This window comes from Danio aesculapii, chromosome 2 (assembly GCF_903798145.1).
Source record: "Danio aesculapii chromosome 2, fDanAes4.1, whole genome shotgun sequence".
NCBI lineage: Eukaryota > Metazoa > Chordata > Actinopteri > Cypriniformes > Danionidae > Danio > Danio aesculapii.
The window spans coordinates 48,693,589-48,714,231 of NC_079436.1; the positions used below are offsets into that span (position 1 = coordinate 48,693,589).

Consider the following 20,643-nt stretch of genomic DNA (forward strand, 5'->3'; position numbering starts at 1 on the left):
ATCCTTTAAATATTTCTGAGCACCACACTTTGACATCAGTACATTGTGTAGTAGCATAAAAATTAGAGCATGGTTTTATTTTTAAGAACAGCCTGTTTATAACTTTTTCTGAAACAGAAAATATTAAAATGTTTATCTAAAGCTTTATTTCTCTATTTTATTTTCTCATGCTCTCCATACTTTTGTATGTTATGTGGCACAATAATATTGCATCGTTTAAGGAGTAAAAAATAAAATATAGTCGTTGCTACTAACTTTTTGACTGCTCCTAATAAAAAAGTTACCGTAGAGCCCTGCAATCAAGGGTACATTTTCCAATCAACAACATTATCTTTAGCATCAGAAGAAGCAGGAAATAAATGAAGTGATTCCTGAACTTTGATGTTAAATTGTAAATCATCATTTTTAAGCCATGACCGTGTTCAAAATGGCATAAGTAAATGTTTCGAAGTGCACTTAAGTAAGCGCAATTGTCATCGTTAAAACTGAACTGTATTTCAAGAGTTCACACTTAGCTGATGATTGATTATAAAGCTTGTTTGGCATGCTGTCCCGGGAGAGAGCCCTGAGCTCATAAGATCCTTGAGCCTGGGGCTCCCTCCCATTTGCAAGGCGAGAGGGTGTTTGAGCTCAGGTAGATCTCGAGAACTCCCTTGCTGCAGTAGCTAATGAACAGATAGTGATTGCTCTTAAGAGATAACTACTTACTAGGAGCATGTCTATGGTGCTGATTTGGATTAGTCAATCAACTTAAGTTGCATGTTTTTGGACGGTGGGAGGAAACCAGGGAACCCGGGGAAACCCACGTGAGCACGGGGAGAAAGTGTAAAGTCTACACAGAAACGTTGGCTGACCCGGTAAGGTCTAGAACCAGATACATTCTTGCTGTGAGGCAACAGTGATAGCCACTGGGCCACTGTGCCACCCATCTAGGAAAAGAGGAGGAGGAGGAGTAGGGGTGGAAGGGGGGAGTCTTCAAAACGAAGATGGCTGTTATTTGGAACTTAGGGTCTGGTTGGTCATCATAAATTGGATAATGCGGGACCAGCCGCAAGCAATCATAAGCCTGTGATCCTCCTGAAACTAGTTTATAAATAAACTTCACTTAAAATATCTTCATGGCTTATAACTTATTACATAAAATTGGAGTAAGAGAACTTTAAGCTTTCAAAATTATTCAAAGTGGATGTTGAAGTGTTGCGAATTGAAGTGTTGGCATGGGGGTAAGCAGGAAATGAACACAGCTGGGAAATCTGCTTATAACTACAGCTCTAGAGGTGCTAAAATTACAAATCAAATAAAAAAGCTTGTGGAAAAGCAATTTTTAACCACCAAGCAATTAGAATGAACAGTTTTCACATTGTTTTTACGCATGCAAACACTTTCCTGTTAAAAAAGACACTATATACACCAAAAAACATCAACCACTAAAATGTCATTTCAAGAAAGGAGAAACACTCACCTCCATAGCAGATAAAAGGCTGCTGTAGGCTACAGCTGTATGAAGCCCATTTGCCAGATTTAGTCAATGACATGCCGGCACAGTCACCAGATCCTGCACTCTGGGATGGTTGACCTGCTGCCCAGAATCTGAAGAACCAGTCCCATTTGTCAGACCATTCCCAGGAGTCCTTGAACAGACCAATCCAAAGCCACGCACTAAATGAAACGGCACTGTTTATCTGCGTCAGTTCTGCAGAGTTGTGGATTGTGGGCAGGTCTATGTAATGCTGTCTGCAGTAGCTTTGAGCATCGGTCCAATTCATCCACATAGTTAACATGGTGTATCCAGTGCCTGCATTCAAAAATAGGTTCACAAGTCTCCATTCTCAGCTAAATGAAATAATCAAGTGTCAAACTTGTAACTCACCATTGTAGCATGCAAAGTAAATCAAATCTGAGCATTTATAAGTACGCCAGTTTCCGTAAGCCAAGAAGCCACATTCATTTGTACTCGATGGTTCTCCATTTTGCCAAGCAGTGTACTGTGCGATTGTGTCATCTCCATAAGACCAGCCCCAACGTTTCTGTGTTACCCTCTTCAGTCCAATCCACACTGATCCACTGTATCCAGCACCCACTGAACTTACCAGCCTGTTCACATCATCCATGCTCTCTACAGTAGCCAGATCAGTGTACTTCGCTCTGCAGTAACTCTGAGCCTCTGGCCATGACAATCTTCCATTTATAAAGTAGTAATCTCGATAAAGCCCAGAAGTCATTCTCAAAAGCCCTGCGGAAGTGATTCATATGTGGTTAAGGTCAAAATGATTAGCTCTCCGGTGAAATATTTCCCAGATGCTGTTTAACAGTTCTTGCCATAATGACAGTAGATAATTTTGGATTACACTTTATTTTAAGATGACGTTGTTAAACTGATTTATTCATTGAATTATTGAGTAATATTAATAAATTATAAGTACTGACTATATGGTTGGGGTTAGAATGTGGGTTAGGTTTATAAAATTAGTGCATAATGACAGTACATAATATTGGATTACACTTTATTTTAAGGTTACATCGTTTAACTATTGATTTAACTAAGTGGAACTGAAGCAGTCAGTCATTCGTTTTCTTTACAGCTTAGTCCCTTTAATCAGGGGTCACCACAGCGGAATGAACCGCCATCTTATCCAGCATATGTTTTACTCAGCTGATGCCCATTCCAGCTGCAACCCAGCACTGGGAAACATCCATACACACTCATTCACACACATACACAACAGACAATTTAGCTTACCCAATTCACAGTGTAGCTTACCCAGCCGCGGTGTTAATTTCATTGACTAAAAAAAATTGTCATCATAATTTTCGTGACGAACAAGTTTCTACTGACGAAAACTAAATAAAAATGAAGTGATGTCGACAACTACAATAAAAATATACTGACATTTTCGTTGACTAATATAAATGAGATGAGAATGTGTTTAAGGGGCGTTTTTTACACCCTTAGCGACACATTTTCAAAGCGACTAGCGACAAATCTAGCGACTCTTTTGTGTGTTACTGGAGATTTTTACAGACTGTCATGTGCCCATACTGTACCGGCTCTACTTTTCTCAATGGGCTGCGGGTGATGCCGTCAGCCCCTCCCGTGCTTCAGAGCACTGATAGGCAGCCCAGTCCTCATATTCACAGTCTCAACCACCTGCAGCATCACTCCTCTGCGTACCGACGACAAATGATTTAGCATCGGGAGTGTGAGGTATTTCCATTGTACAGTCAAACCGATCTGCTTCTCCTTTATTTTAACAATTTAATTTGACCGTTTATTCTTTTCGGGAACACTTTACAATAAGGTTCATTAGTTATTGCATTTACTAACATGAACAAATCATGAACAACACGTGTACAGCATTTATTAATCATAATTGAACATTTACTAATGCATTATTAACATCCAAGTCCATGCTTGTAAACATTAGTTAATGCACCGTGAATTAACATTAACTAACAATGAACAACAGTATTTTCATTAACTAACGTTAACTAACATGAACAAGTACTGTAGTAAATGTATTGATCATTGTTTGTTCATGTTAGTAAATGCATTAATTAACACTTACTAATGAACCTTATTGTAAAGTGTGATCTTCTTGTTCACAATCACAGAGATTTTATTGACAGTTTCTGAGTTTATTACATCTGAGAGATTACTGCAAATTCACTACACATCTATACTGATATACTGTATTCAAACAGCAATAAATTTAGTTCAATTGACATGCATACATAAAGCGTAGTGCAAATATAAATACCCCTTTATTAACCATAGGGTGTTAAAGAAACGGTAGAACGTGATGACGTCAGTAATATGCAAATTGACAGATGACGTAATCTAGCGCCATTTAGCGAATTTTCGGGCAGAACTTAGCACCTTTTCATTGCAAATAGTTGTCAACAGTGAATTTTGGAAAATATACAATCAGAATTAATCTTGGTGTGTGATACATGACGCACACATTTGAAAAGACTGATCCATAGTGGATGCAGGATGCGATTACATCATCATCCATAGGGGCATCTGTCTGTCTGATTAAACTACGTATAATGAGCAACAGCTAAGAGAAAAAGAAGAGTCACATTTGATGTCAAGACAAAAAGTTCGTAAATCGTATGGGGAGGAAAAAGCTGATAAAAACAACCAATCTAAAGCGACATCAGGCCACGGAATCATCCCAAACTTCACGGTAAACTCTATCTTTTTTTATTTACCCGAGTGTGTGCTTATGCTAAACTGAAACGGTGTAGCCTCTCGCTAACCTTTAGAGACGCCATTAGGTTGTACATTAATAAGAGTTGTTTCATTTTAGCTGCGGCTACAGTTTAGCTAGCCTGATCTAACTCACGCTAGGTTCACGTGCATTGTTGGCATCTGCCGCGATCGTCATGACAACAACCATTTACAGTGTACCTATACCACAAAACAAAAACTGCTTCGTTCAGGATGTCATTCAGTGATGTGATTGTTTCTTATTTTAAATATGTAATGACACTGTAGTGTTATAATCTCTGCTTATCAGTGAGGCACATTCTAACGAAACTGCCTTGAAGTGAAGCGCACTTATTTTTTTATGTCCATTTTCGCTTTAGAATTCATCTATGCAATGATGTGCACATTTTACAAAATAACAAATTATCATTTGCCAGTCATACAGTATGTCATTACTCTACTTATTTAGCAACCCAGGCTCATTCTGAAAACGTAGTCCCGAGGATGTTTCTGGAGACCGCGAATTATGTAGCCGGAGGTATGGTTGCATTTCATTTTTTTAAGCGAACGCTGCGGGGCGGTATGACGCCGTTCCTTTTAGCGCTTGCCGGCTGACCACTTACCTTTGTTTGTAGGGTTAGCTCGTCCTGTACGTCGGTGGACTTGAGACGCAGAGAGGAGCTGATCACCACGACGACGACGATCGGGTTCGAGTCCGGGGAAGAGCGGTTCCAGAAATCAGGTAAGACTAAAACAAAATCCAAGAAATAAAGTGAAGAAGTTTATAACAGAGTGAGAATGTGGTAAAATCCGAAAACGTGGTAAAAAAAAAAATCAGACGAGGGCTTTTCTTTAGGGGCTTTTCGTTGGGTTTAGGGCGGGTGGGTCAATCTGTAAAATTGGTTGGGTTCAGGGAAGGAGGAGGGTGGGTCGGCCAGCCGATTGGCCGGTCGCCCAGTCAATCATTCACACAGACAGACGTTCGTTCGACAGCTGCCTCTGGTGGGTTTACGCGAGAACAGCGCGGGTGTGAACGGCACTCGTGGGAGACATCTGATAAGCCAAAAAGGCGCACACAGCGGCCTCTCGCGGATTCGCGAAAACCAAAAACTGCAAAAATACGTACCTCCCGGGACGTATTTCGATGTCTCCAGAAACGTCCTCGGGACTATGTTTTCAGAATGAGCCTGCGTTGTTATTTACTCAGCACTATACAGCTGAGCACCATGTACTGTAACACAATCTACAACAGTAAAGCTTGCTATAGACTGACATTGCAAAGAACTAACTATTTTAAGCCCTTTCAAAGATTTAACTGCATTAAACTGTTTAACAGACTGGTTAAAAATAACATCACGTTAAAATAAAGGGTTTGCTGAATAATTGCGAATTCCTACATTTTCAGTAGTCCACTGTTCTTGTCGACACATAATTTGACATATTACTTATGATATAAATAAACAATGCTTATCTAATTTTTGGTCTTGTTTGGAAAAGCTACATTTCATAATTGAATGAGATTTTTTTAATTTCATTTTAAGTTAGAATGTTTTGTATAAATAAATGTATACAATATTTAATTAAATTACACTTAAATTAAACCAAATGTATTTTAGTCAACTACTGTAAATATAGAGTAGATTTAGTCCGCTAAAATCTTAAAATCTTGAAATTTAGTTGACTAAAACTAAAATGATCCAGGAGACTAAAATATGACAAACTAAAATGGAATTTTAGTCAAAAGACTAAGACTAAAGCTAAATCAAAATTTGCTGTCAAAATCGACACTGCCCAGCTGAGGCTCGAACCAGTGACCTTCTTGCTGTGAGGCGACAGCGCTACCCACTGCGCCATCCAGCATAGGTTAAATTAGGTTTTGCAGTCTCTGTGTTCAGTCCATTACTTCCACTGTATCTGTTCAGCTGAGGGAACGGATCCAACCTCGTGACGTCAGACACAACGATATTCCAAGATGGCGGCACCCTAGCTCTAAAAACTATATTAAAACCATTTTCGTCTTGAAGAATCCCTCCTTCCACCCCTACTCCTCCTCTTTCCTTGACAGGGCGGCACGGAGGCCCAGTGGTTAGCACTATTGCCTCACAGCAAGAATGTCTCTGGTTCAAGTCTTTACCTGGCCAAGTTGACTATTGTGTGTGTTTACATGTTCTCCCTGTGTTTGTGTGGGTTTTCCCCAGGTTCTCTGTTTTCCTCCCACAGGCCAAAAACATGTAACATAAGTAAATTGACCAAATCGACACCATAGACGAGCGATTAATCAGCAATATTTCTCTCCATAGTTATTCATTCATTATTCACAAGCAGGGGAGTTCTCGAGACCTACCTGAGCTCCAACTCCCCTCTCGCCCTGCAAACAGGAGGGAGCCCCGGGTTCGAGGATCTCATGAGCTCAGGGCTCTCTCTTAGGACAGCATGCTAAACAAGCTTTATTATCAATCATCAGCTAAGTGTGGACTCCTGAAATAATGTAAACTTGACTGACTGCTTCACTTCCACTTTAATTTCACTATGAGACATGTTAAGTAATTACAAGCACTTGCTATATGGTTGGCATTGGTTTATAAAATTAGTGCATAATGACAGTAAATACTGTACTATTGGATTACACTATTTAAAGTGACATCATTTAAGTATGTATTTGTTAATTGAACTATTTGAGTAATATTAATTATATACAAGCACTTACTATATGGTTGTTATTAGAATAAATAAAGTGCCTTGTTATTTTGTAAGTGTCATGATCACCAGCGATCTACTACCACTAGAGTTCGCTGGTAAACATTTACACACAGAGGACTACAAATCTGCTTGTAAATGGACTACATTCTGTCATGATCACCAGCGATCTACCACCACTAGAGTTCGCTGGTAAACATTTACACACAGAGGACTACAAATCTGCTTGTAAATGGACTACATTCTGTCATGATCACCAGCGATCTACCACCACTAGAGTTCGCTGGTAAACATTTACAAGCAGATTTGTTGTCCTCTGTGTGTAAATGTTTACCAGCGAACTCTAGTGGTAGTAGATCGCTGGTGATCATGACAGTAAGATACTAGTATTCAGCTTAAAATGCAAATTAAAGCATAACTAGGTTAATTAGGTTAACTAGGCAAGTCACTGGACAACAGTGGTTCGTTCTGTAGCCAATAAAAACAAATTAATTCTAAAAGTGTCTAATAATATAATACAATACAAAATAATTGCTTCTATTCCAAGAAGAAAAATACTGTATATAATAGGAAATAATGATCATTTTCTTGCTATGTTAAACAGCACTTGGAAAATATTTGAAAAAGAATCTAAATTTCACAGAAGGCCTAATGCTGTGTTTACACCAGACACGGTGCGCACGGATAAATCACGCAATCGCACGTAAATAGATGCCTGAACATTAACGCCCCATTCACACAGGGCTTCAGCGTCAACGCTTGACAGAGGGCGTGTCTGAAGTTGGGGCTGACGCGATCGTCATAGCAGTGTCAGCCAATGAAATTAGTCAGCAATAGGCCACTGCCTGAGCTGGTGTATTTGCATACAGCTATTTGATTGGCTGACGCTGATTGGCTGATTAAACAAGATTAGACATTTAAAAAAGCCAACGATTGCTCAATATTTAAAATTTCTGTCCAGAGAGGTCATGTTTTAATCCTCAATTGGTCTCACGCAGTCAAGTGATGCGATTTCGCAGGTCAGAGTTCACCAAGCTGGAACTTTGCACTGCACCAACTTGCGAAACTTGACGCATGACCCCGCGTTTCCGGTCTGACGCATTCGCGTGCATATGAATGGAAGTCTATGGGAGGAAAAGCCAAGTGTGACCGCAGCTTTACTCGCGTGTCAAATTCACTTCACAACAGGTGTGGATTTGCGTCATGCTTCTGTCTGCGGGGCTTCTGTCTGCCCGGTGACTCTAGCTTCGTTGCTAATGGCTAATATTGATTTTATTTAGAGAATAACTGTGCTTTATGCGCTTTAGGAAGACTGAAAAATGGCGTCGATTCGTTCAGAGTCATGCCTGAGTCCACTAGATCCATTCTGAGGTGCACCTAGCTCTGTGAGCTCATAAACTCCTCCAGAAACTATACCTGGATAATGGAAGCTTTCAGCTGTGCTTCCAGTTAATGAACTGTTGTCCGGTGTCAGCATGAGATCTCCCCCCGGGATACGAACAACAGGCTCTCTGTCATAATCACACGCCTACAAGAGCAAGCTCCTGATTGGTGAACGCGGAGGGAATGTCTGCTGAAGTTCAGATTTTCCAACTCGAGCGATTTGCGTGAAACGCTCAACTCGCACTGCTTCATTCACGCCGCTGGATGTCTATTTGCGTCTTTGCATTGACTTTACATGTAAATCACTCGCGCTTGATGCTTCTTCCATGTCTGGTGTGACCCCAGCATTACAATTGGGCCTTCAACTATACATGTTTGCTTTAACCGCTAATTAAGTGTGACATCACGCAAATCAAGCTTCTGGGTTCAAGCGCTCTATCAAATTAAATGGGGAGGCTCAACAAATGGTAATAATAAACGTTTACAAAGCGATGTAATACATTCAAAAATCACTATATATATATATATATATATATATATATATATATATATATATATATATATATATATATATATATATATATTACATAATAAACCAATATAAAATAATACTGTTACATACATCACGTGAATAAATCACACCATGGACAATACATTAAGATGCCTATTGGTTTAAAAAGGCCTAGAATAAAAAAAGATGGCCAAATGAGAACATTTCCTTCATAAACTACAGCAAAACAGCTGCTTTTTTGTAAAAAAAAATCTAAAATTAAATCCTGTGAACAGATTAAATACAGGAATGGAGAAAGAGCGCTCTTTTATTATCAGCTGTCAGTCAGCGCCCGCTCTTTTTTTTTTTCCTGGTCATTGCACCTTTTGCGGTATGCTGTGTAAATGCAGACAATTAGATACAAGTTACATTTAAAAGATGTTAAATGTAAGCAGGTCATCAAAAAATTTTTTAAATTAAATAAATTAGATACTGTCACAAAATTCGAATTGACCATCAAGATCTGCAATGTAAATAGTGCAGAGTTTACATGTTCATTGCATGGAATTCAATGTAAAATAATATAAAACTACCGCACACATAAAATTAGTGTAATAATTATGGGAATTGCATATATATAAAAATGGAAGTAAATTCATTACAAGTTAATAAATAAAAAAAACACCTAAATTGTTTTGCTATTTGTGATTTTTTTTTTTTTTCATAAAAATCTATTTTCCATTCATATATTAGCAAAATATTTGACTTCTAAGAATATTCCATTCATATCTTTCATCATTAAGGATTTCTTTAAAATAGTGTAAAAATCTCATCTCGTTCTCGTGAACCCAATCTCGTGTCTCGTCTCGTCTCATGGAGTAGGTGTCTCGTCACACCCCTAATATATTTCCATGCCTAATATCCGATGGCCAGAAAGTGATACATTTTTCTAAATTGTTAAAATATTGGTGTCTATGATGCAGCAAGTCCAGAGACTGTTGGATACACCATGATTTTATATAAAATTCACTTTAATGTGTGATAGGACTAAAAAGTGGTCATAAATGAATATTTTCTAAATTCAAATGAGTGGCTTGGACCCGGAAACAGTATTTTATACGTCACGACTTAAGTGGATACAGTATACATACACCACAAATGACCAAACCAACCTGACAGCAGCAGCAGCAGCACAAACAGACTCTCATGCATGACTCCAGATCTTCTCTGCACTGATGAAGAGATATTCAAACATAATTATCATTTCCTTCAGAAGTATACAATAGTGTTAGGTGTATACTGTTAACCGTAACTTCGCAGTTCTGTCTATAAATGTTCTTGATTGCACAGCACATGTATTTGATAGCAAGAAAGCCCAAAATCAACTTTACAGACTACAGATTTCACTGAACTCGAAACAATTCCTGCAGTCTTAGACAGAAGCACACTCATATTGTAGACATTACTAATACCGATACTTTCTCAGACTATTGAAATTTAGTCATGCGGGAAATACCAATCAACATTGTGGTTTACTTTTAGAGGGTGTGATGGCTCAGTGGTTAGCACTGTTGCCTCAGCAAGAAAGTCGCTGGTTCGAGTCCCAGCTGGAATCCACTGCGTAAAATATATGCCAGAGTATTTGCCAGTTCATTCTGCTGTGGCGACCCCTAACAAATCAAGTACTAAGCTGAAGGAAATTTAAAGAATGGTTTACTTTTATTATTTGGTAGACGCTTTTATGCATATTTGCTTACATTGCAATCAAGGTGCAGTTTATTTGATCTTTTCATATTGCCAAAGCAGGCAAACTCTTGAGCTTGGTAATTCTACAGGAACACATAATATATTTCTAGTCAATTTTTTAAGTTCTGATTGAGCATGAGAATCAGACAAGAAGTTTCAGTCTCAACCATAACGTGATATATTCCCTGAAAGCAAGATGTACTTACTAAAACAACACTGTTGATTTGAATGCATTTGCCTGCATGCAAGTGTAGCACAAAATAAAAGAAGCTGATTTAATGCTTTATTATAAGGTATCCTTATGTTCTGTGTACATACAATTACTTATTATGCTTAATTACTATACATCTAAGCTTTATCCTAACACAAATTCTAAACCCTTTTCCTGTAGTAAGTACATGAAATCAATTGTTACCCAGTAGTTAAATTAATAGTTCATTTTAACAAGGACACCTTAAAATAAAGTGTGATTAAATATGATTTTGGTGATGATAAGAGGTTGTGAAATTCATTCAAATACTGTGGCTCAATTTCATTCACATGCTTTTTCTCCACTCACTGACTCATATTGCTGGTCTTCATGCACCAAAACTCCTTTGACAATTAATAATAAAAGAATGCTCACTAAAACATGTAACTTATTTGTATGGCATTTTTCATATGTTGATTGTGTGTCAGTTTATGTGTCCTTGAGCCACACTATGTCTGGAATGACTCCCTTCAAATCTACACCAACTACTATGATTTCTGATAAATTACGGGGACAAAAATATGACAACTATAGTAAACATACTTAATATTTTGTTAAACTCCAAATAAAAATTAGAATATGGTTTTTAAAGTACGGTTTAACATTTATTTATAGAGGAGATAGCAAGGACGAAAGTAACAAATTGATTTTCTCGAACCCCTGACAACATTTGCTTTCCAGCCTAACAGCACATTCTACATGCAACCCATGGTGGAGCTGCCAAATATCATGTGATTTAAGGACCGTGGCCCGCGGTTAGCTTCAGATTTCCGTTTTTAAGTGCAGAAATTAAATTATTGTAGCTTTTTTCTTTATTACAAGTTGTATTTCTATTTTCATGTGTCACAGTAATGATCAATCTACAGGTTATTAGGCAATAACACATACGTTTGCAATCTCTTTTTAAATTTAAAAATAAATCAAGTTTAAATGGCAAGAGTTTAAATGGCTTAAATGGCTTTGTCCTGTGGAGACAAAAGTAACACCGTTATTTATGTCCCACTGCTATAGCCATACCTTATTTTTCACTTCCAAATTACAGTTTGCAGTGATTCAGTTCAGATGTTTTATAAAACTAATGCGTATTGCCAATAATTATAAAAAACATAGAATAATAGAACATTTAGTTATACAGAAATACAGAAAAATATAGAAAAAATTGCATTGCTGGATTGCTTTTGAAACATTTAATGGAACTGAAATTTTAAATTAATTAAATTAAACGATGAATACAATTAAATTTTTTTTGCAGGAATAAAGGAAAAATATGTTTGCAGTTAACATTAACAAGGTCATATAGTCAGATGTATTTAAAATAAACAAGATTAAGCCAGTAAATCTAGCAGATATTGTTGTGTTACTTTTGACCCACCCGTGTGTTACTTCCATCCCTGCTGATGGGGTCAAAAGTGACATCATACAACATTTGTTTAAAATTAAGTTATATTGGAGTTGTTGTACACTGACACAAAATAGCACCTGATTTTGATAGACCACACTTGTGAGTTAGTAACCACAGCAAAATACACTTCTCCTTAAAACATTATCTTTTAAAATTAAATGAGGTTATAAAAATGGTACCTTCGTCCCGCTCTCCCCTAAATAATGTTTATTAAATATATTTGATATTTATTAAAATGAACAAAAATTCAAACTAATAAATTATATTTCAAGTCTGCATGAACTGGAAGTTGCTGAGAATTTTATTTCAGTATGTTGATGTAGTTTTAACTGAAACAGTATATTGAGTATGGGGCAGGGCTTTCTTTTGTGCATCATTTCCTAATAGCAAACTAATGGTGAGAGAAGGTATTGATATGCAGTTCCAATGAAAGCCCTCAGGTTGACATCAACTGAAGGACCACCACTCCAAACGCAGAAGCAAATGAGCTTTGATTGAACATTACCACGACAAACAATTTTTTTTTCAGTGGAATATCTTTCATGGATTATTCACCTCAAGAAAAACAATGTGAGCAACCACTATAAACATTGTAAATTTTGATTTCAAGCAGAGTTTAAATACATATTTTGCATAATAATAATAATAATAATATTAATAATAATAATGACAAAAAACTTTTATTTCCAATGGTAAAATGTATTTAAATACAATGAGATATTGGAAAGGTTGCAGAGTCCAGATGGGTGTAGCATGGGGCTAGCATTCTATGATCAACATTCAGCTAAATTACATATGCAATAACTGAAATGTATGATATGAAAAAAAATTATGTAGACAAAAACCATTAGGTTTACAACAAAATAAAGGTATGTAATGACTTACATTGTGTTTCATTTTTTAAAAACTAGGTTGGGATGGAAGGGGGATGTCTGTACCAAATTTGGTGGGTGTAAAATGCGGGAGACTCCTGAAAATTGCCAATATAAGCACATGCCTGAATATCAATTCAAAATTTGGGTCACACTTTATTTTGATGGGCCGTTTGTTGAATTTAAGTAACATTGCATCTATGTACATGCCAACTAATTCTCATTAGAATATGTAGACTGTTAGATTAGGGTTAGGATTAGGGTTAGTGTAAGTTGACATGTACTTGCAAAGTTTCTTATAGTCAGTTGAATATCTGTTGAAGGAGCAGTATCAACAGATATTAAGCAGACAGTCTACTAATTCTCAAATGGACCACCAAAATAAAGTGTTACCAAAATTAGTTTAAAAATGCATCTCTTCTATTTCATTATAAACTTCTGAATTCAAATTGATATAAATCAGAAATGCTGTATTTTACAAAAAGCATAAGCAAATACGATTAAAAATGAATATTTAAATACATGGTCAACCATTCTATATAAATACATTGTTCACATGCAAAAGTAGTCTGTATATTTACATATTCTGTGCAATCTTATGATGTGCAGAAAAATGCAATCTGCCACCATGAGATTTATGATATTATATGCTGTGTGGATGTTATATAAGCATCAAATTGAAAAACAAAATAAAAAAATAACATTCATTATATATCAAGTGATAGGAAGACAAAAATTGTCTTACCTTTTTAGCTAGAGGCGTCTGCTGCAGGTCATTTGTAATTGAATAAAGTGATGCAACACTAGCCACTCTATATATATCCACACTCTCGGGCTACCAGAAATTTGAATGGTATTCTAAGTACGACAATTTGAATAGGATTCTGCAGTGCATCCGGAAAGTATACATAGCGCTTCACTTTAATGTTACAGCCTTATTCCAAAATGGATTAAATTCATTTATTTCCTCAAAATTCTACACACAATACCCCATAATGACAATGTGAAAAAGTATTTTATGAAATTGTTGCAAATTTACTAAAAATAAAAAACCTGAAAAATAACATTTACATAAGTATTCACAGCCTTTGCTGTGAAGCTCTAAATTGAGCTCAGGTACATTCTGTTTCCACTGATCATCCTTGAGATGTTTCAGCAGTTTAATTGGAGTTCACCTGTGGTAAATCCAGTTGACTGGACATGATTTTAAAAGGCATACACCTGTCTATATAAGGTCCCAGGGTTGACAGTGCATGTCAAAGCACAAACCAAGCATGAAGACAAAGGAATTGTCTGTAGATCTCCGAGACAGGCATCTCGAGGCACAAGGCTGGGGAAGGTTACAGAAAAATCTCTGCTGCTCTGAAAGATTCAATGAGCACAGTGGCCTCCATCATCTGTAAGTGGAAGACATTTAACCACCAGGACTCTTCCTAGAGCTGGCCGGCCATCTAAGCTGAGTGATCGGGGGAGAAGGGGTCTCACTCTGTCTGAGCTCCAGCCTTTTTCTGTGGAGAGAGGAGAACCTTACAGAAGGACAACCATCTGTGGAGCAATCAACAAATCAGGCCTGTATGGTAGAGTCGTTAGACGGAAGCCACTCCCCGCCTGGAATTTGCCAAAAGGCATCTGAAGGACTTTCAGACCATAAGAAACAAAATTCTCCGGTCCGAAAAGACTAAAATTGAACTCTTCGGAGTGAATGCCAGGCGTTATGTTAGAAAAAAAACAGACACAGCTCATCACCAGGCTAATACTATCCTTACAGTGAAGCATGGTGGTGGGAGCATCATGCTTTGGGGATGTCAAGATAGAGGGAAAAATGAATGCAGCAATGTACAGAGACATCCTGAATGGTAACCTGCTTCAGAGTGCTCTTGACCTCAGATTGGGGTGATGGTTCATCTTCCAGCAGGACAATGACCCAAACACACTGCCAAAATATCAATGGAGTGGCTTCGCAACAAATCGGTGAATGTCCTTGAGTGGCCCAGCCAGAGTCCAGACCTAAATCCTATTGAACATCTCTGGAGAGATCTAAAAATGGCTGTACACCATCGCTTCCCATCCAACCTGATAGAGCTTGAGATGTACTGCAAAGAGGAATGGGCAAAAATTCCCAAAGACAGGTGTGCCAAGCTTGTGGCATCATATTCAGAAAGACTTGAGGCTGTAATTGCGGCCAAATGTGCATCAACAAAGTATTGAGCAAATGCTTTGTCATTGAGCAATACTTTGTCACATTGTCATTATGGGGTATTGTGTGTAGAATTTTGAGGAAATAAATGAATTTAATCCATTTTGGAATAAGGCTGTAACATAAAAAAATGTGGAAAAACTGAAGCGATATGAATACTTTCCGGATGCACTGTATGCAACAAATGAATGTAGGCAGACATTATTTTTTCATTTTTTGTTTTGTTTGGAAAAGGCCTGAGAAATAAGGTTATTTGCAACATTTTTTTATAACATAAAAGTACTAAACCATGATGCCTGAAAAGAGGGTTGTTGTTTAGATTTAAGCTAGCAAATACTTTTTTATTTATTTTAAATGCTGTGTGGATGTTGTGTAGGCATCAAATAAAAAACAACATCATCCATTATGTATTAAATGGAAGCCAAGAAAAATCTTACCTTTTTTGCCAGAGGTGTCTGCTGCAGCTCACTTGTAATTGTTTAAAGTGAGGCAACACCAGCCACTCTATTTACTTTCAGAAAAAACTGCCTCTAAAAGGGAGGTAAACAAAACAAACTGGTTGCTAACTTCAGGGTGATTAAGTCCTACAGGGTGGTTCTTGGCCATAATTTAATGAAATCGCAATGTAGATCAGACTTAAGCCACTAAGCCTACAACAAACAAATTCAAATTGTTTTAACAAATAATGTTTCCAACATGGGAACCAAAAATGAAGTGTTATAGAAACAGTGAATGACATGAGGTGTAAACCATCTCAAATCCCTAAAATACACTTTATTTAAAAGTACATTTATTAAGAATGATATGGGGAGGTTCAGTCTATCATGTAATATTCCATGAAAGCAAAAAAGTACCTAAAGAACCAGCACGTCAGAGCTAATTAAAATGAATGTGGATTTCTGAGAGGCAAAGACAAGTATTTTTCATATTCAAATAAGGGATTTTCATTGAAGATGCTGTTGAACATTGTCTCACATTTATTACGTTCCTCAGACTAGAAAATGATTCAAATATTTCTTTTTCTTAATTTGTCTGTTAATAACTTTTTTTGTTATATAAACTGAATATAGGAAAAATGTGAGAAAAGGTTTTTCAGGATGATGGAAAATCCAATATTACATCTTTGCTGTACAACTTTAAAAAGTAAATTATGAAAGATGGATGGAAGGATGGATGGATGGATGGATGGATGGATGGATGGATAGATAGATAGATAGATAGATAGATAGATAGATAGATAGATAGATAGATAGATAGATAGATAGATAGATAGATAGATAGATAGATAGACAGACAGACGGACGGACGGACGGACGGACGGACGGACGGACGGATGGACGGACAGATGGATAGATAGACAGATGGATAGATAGACAGATAGATAGATAGATAGATAGATAGATAGATAGATAGATAGATAGATAGATAGATAGATAGATAGATAGATAGATAGATAGATAGATAGATAGATAAATTGTATCTGCTTGTATTTCCTTAATGTTTACATTTATCTGCTGATAGTGAATATTGTCTGATTAGTTGCCTAATTACACACTTATGATATAAACTTTATAATTAAAACAGTACACTGAAAAAAAATAATGTCTGCAAAATCGCTGCAAACATTTTGCAAATGTTTGCAGAATTTAACCAAATTTAACCAAATTGTTAAATTTAACCAAACAAATGAAGTTTAGTAGTGATCAACTTAACGTTAAATTCAGCCCAAATAAATTGTGTACAACCACTTAAAAGAATTTAGTAAATCCAACGAATCATCTTTGAATTATATTTTTCAGTGTATATGCGGGGAGAAAATGGTTTTGGTTTCAAAATGTATTCTTTTTTTATTTGTAAGATTTTTCAACATTACAGTGAAATTCTTGTATTCACTACAAACGATGTCTAGCACATGTTATGTGGTGTGAGAAAGAGAAATAAGCAAAACAGCTATGCAAAATCTGATCAGAACACTCAAACTCAAACGGGCTGCCAGGAATTTGAATGGGATTTGGAGTAGGACAATTTGAATAGGATTCTATACAACACATGACACGACACTTTTTATTTGATTTGTTTCAGGCCTGAGAAATTAGGTTATTTGCGACATTTTTCTTTATTACCAAGAAATAACGAACCATAATTCCTGAAAAAAGCAAGCAAATACTAAAGAGTGAATCTTTCTTAGAGTAGTTCATAGGTTTCTGGCTTGGTCATACAGTACGTCCAGCAACAGTATCACTATTTTACCTAACAGAGGCAGTGAGTAGCTTTTTATTTATGTATGTATGCCATAGCCATATTCCAGGATGACCATTTTTAGATTACATTTTTTAGATATTAAATTTATGATTTAACAGGTTCAGATTTTGAAACAATGCTTTATTTTTTTCACTCATGAATTCACCAACAAATGACAATTTACTCAAATTCATGGTCAACTGATCAGAACACCGTTGAACATTTTTTGAATGTAATATAACTTATAACTATAATTTAAATATTCCGATGACACAGCCATACTAAGTTTACTTTATGAGAATGATGATATTGGTGTTATATATCAGTCAGAAACTAGTCAGTTCGTTGAGTGGTGTGATAGAAATAAGCTAAAAATAAATACTAAGAAAACAGAAGAGATGTTATTTGACCCAAAATGTATAGGTGACCATCGTCAAGTGGTTGTACATGACCATCCTATTATTCAGTCAGAAACTTATAAGTACTTGGGCATTTACATCGACAGTTCTTTTACATGGAAAACACACATTGAGTGGGTTTGTTCTCGTTTACACCAGAGATTGTACTTTTTGCGGAGGTTGCGTCTTTTTGGAGTTAACAAGAAACTCATGATGTTGTTTTATAAAGAGTTCTTGAAAGTATTGTCAGGTATGGTATCACAGTGTGGTTTGGCAACCTATCTGTTCAGTGTAAATCTAAATTGACGCATCTCTTAAAGACAGCATGGAAAATTGTTGGGCACGATGAATATTTTAATCCTCGAGTTTTATATGAGAATTGTGTCCTCAATCAAGATTGTAAACGATCCCACTCATTTTTTGTTTCCTCATTACGAACTGCTTCCCTCCGGTAGAAGATATAGAGTCCCAAAGTGTAGGTTAAACCATTATAAGAAATCCTTTGTACCTGTATCAGTGGGTTTATTTAATAAGAGTCTATCTTAATTACCATTATTTTGTAACTGTTGTATTTTGTATTGTTTTTATTGCTTGTTTTAAGTGAATGTCTGCAGCAATATGGCGATGCCCATAACAAATTTCCTGTCAAGGACAATAAAGTTTTACTACTACTACTACTACTACTACTACTACTATACAGGACATTGAAATTGCTCTACTTTTGCTTTTAGATCGGCAATCACACGTGCAGACAGCAGTTTCACAAGACATTTTTCTGATTCTCAGGATCTGTTGGGCAGGGTTTGTTTCTTTGTTACTGTATTTCTATTCCTTAATTGACTGAAATAACCTGAGATAGATGAAGAAATAACTGTCATGGAGCAGAGCAGAATTATAAACTAAACTAAATCTTAAACTGAATCCTAAATCTTTCCAATGATGCAAATGTGGTCTAGGTCAAACAATTAATGTGTGTTACGTAAGCTGGTAATGAATATTTTTGCAGAATATTCTCAAGACTCTCTGTAATCTTTGTGTTAAACAAAGTAAATTATATCTAGATACTGGTAAATAATTGTACATTTACACTATTGTTTTAATTGCTGTTTGTTAATGTAAGGTTAACTTTTACATTGCTGGTACTCGCACTGACTTTACTGACAATCGTTCTAAAAGCTGGTTATTCTGTTGCTAAGTATAAACACCACCGCTCAATTTCAAGCAAAAATGTCTAGGAACAAGTATAATATTATGATCAACATTTTGTTTTAGTAATGCATTAAATTACACTGCTAGAACAGCAAAGATGATGAGATTACTGTAATGCCATTATTTGTGTGTGTGACATTAAAGAGCCCCTACTAGTTTTTGAAAATTTCCTTTACACAGCACTGAGTGAACGAAAATATTCAGCTGAGGTTTACAGTAAATCTGAAAGTGCACCTTGTTTAAAACTCATTCATTTTCTTTTCAGCTTAGTCCCTTTATTAATCCGGGGTCGCCACAGCGGAATGAACCGCCAACTTATCCAGCACATGTTTTATGCCTAACTTATCCAGCACATGTTTTACGCCTAACTTATCCAGCACATGCTTTACGCCTAACTTATCCAGCACATGCTTTACGCGGCGGATGCCCTTTCAGCTGCAACCTATCTCTGGGAAACATCCATGCACACTCACTCACACTCATACACTACGGACAATTTAGCCTACCCAATTCACCTGTACCGCATGTCTTTGGACTGTGGGGGAAACGGGAGCACCCGGGGGAAACCAACGCGAATGCAGGGAGAACATGCAAACTTCACACAGAAATGCCAACTGACCCAGCCGAGGCTCGACCCAGTGACCTTCTTGCTGTAAGATGACAGCACTACCTCACCCTTGTTTAAAACTATTAATTCTTTAACGAAATAGTTGACTCAGAGTCGAATGAATGAATCGAGTTGGGTTTGGATCTTTCGCTTGAACGCTTCGACGTCAATACGGTGCATCACCTAACATAAAGTGCCAGTTCCAGTAAAAACGTGAACGCACCTTTCCCTTCAGACACTAGTGGAGTGCGGGGAATTATGGGACTGATCATGACATGAAGATGACAATCACTGACAGATGGAGATTCGGCTGCAGGGAATAAATGGTTAAAGTTCATTTTTCACAACAATACCAAAGTATAGCCAACCTAGTGCTGTGTTTATTCCTGTTATTTTTCTCATGATTGATACAATAGCCTACGATGCAGCGCGGGATTCACCGGCAGTTTTCTATTAACACAAAGAGCAGCAGAGACTATTATGTATGGGACTTTGTCAGACTTTGACAGGGACTTTGTCAGTAACTGTTACAGTTCATATGGACCAGTTTCGTTTTCCTCCTGATCATAAAATGTACAGTTGAAGTCAGAATTATTACCCCTCCCCCCTCCTCCTTTAAAATGTTTCTTTTTAAATATTTCCTAAATGATGTTTAACTGAGCAAGGAAATTTTCACAGTATGTCTGTTAATTTCTTCTTCTTCTGGAGGAAGTCTTATTTGTTTTATTTTAGCTAGAATAAAAGCATTTTTTCATTTAGCTATTTAGCATTTCAGCTATTTTTTTTCTATAGTCTACAGAACAACCCATCATTATACAATAACTTGCCTAACCTAGTTAAGCCTTTAAATGTCACTTTATAGAAGCTGTATAAAAGTGTATTGAAAAAATATCCAGTAAAATATTATTTACTGTAATCAGGACAAAGATAAAATTAAT

General features: G+C 36.7%; 1 protein-coding gene across 1 annotated transcript in view; it reads right to left on the reverse strand.

Moving 5' to 3' along the window:
- Positions 1–2,222, reverse strand: part of si:dkeyp-94g1.1 (uncharacterized protein LOC797092 homolog) — a 9,162-nt gene extending 6,940 nt beyond the window's left edge. Inside the window, exons 1-2 of the mRNA XM_056469589.1 lie at positions 1,871–2,222; positions 1,463–1,795 (exon numbers count right to left, since the gene is read on the reverse strand). Coding sequence (XP_056325564.1) covers positions 1,463–1,795; positions 1,871–2,222 — 685 coding nt within the window. The remainder of the gene's footprint in view (positions 1–1,462; positions 1,796–1,870) is intronic.
- Positions 2,223–20,643: the final 18,421 nt, after the last annotated feature.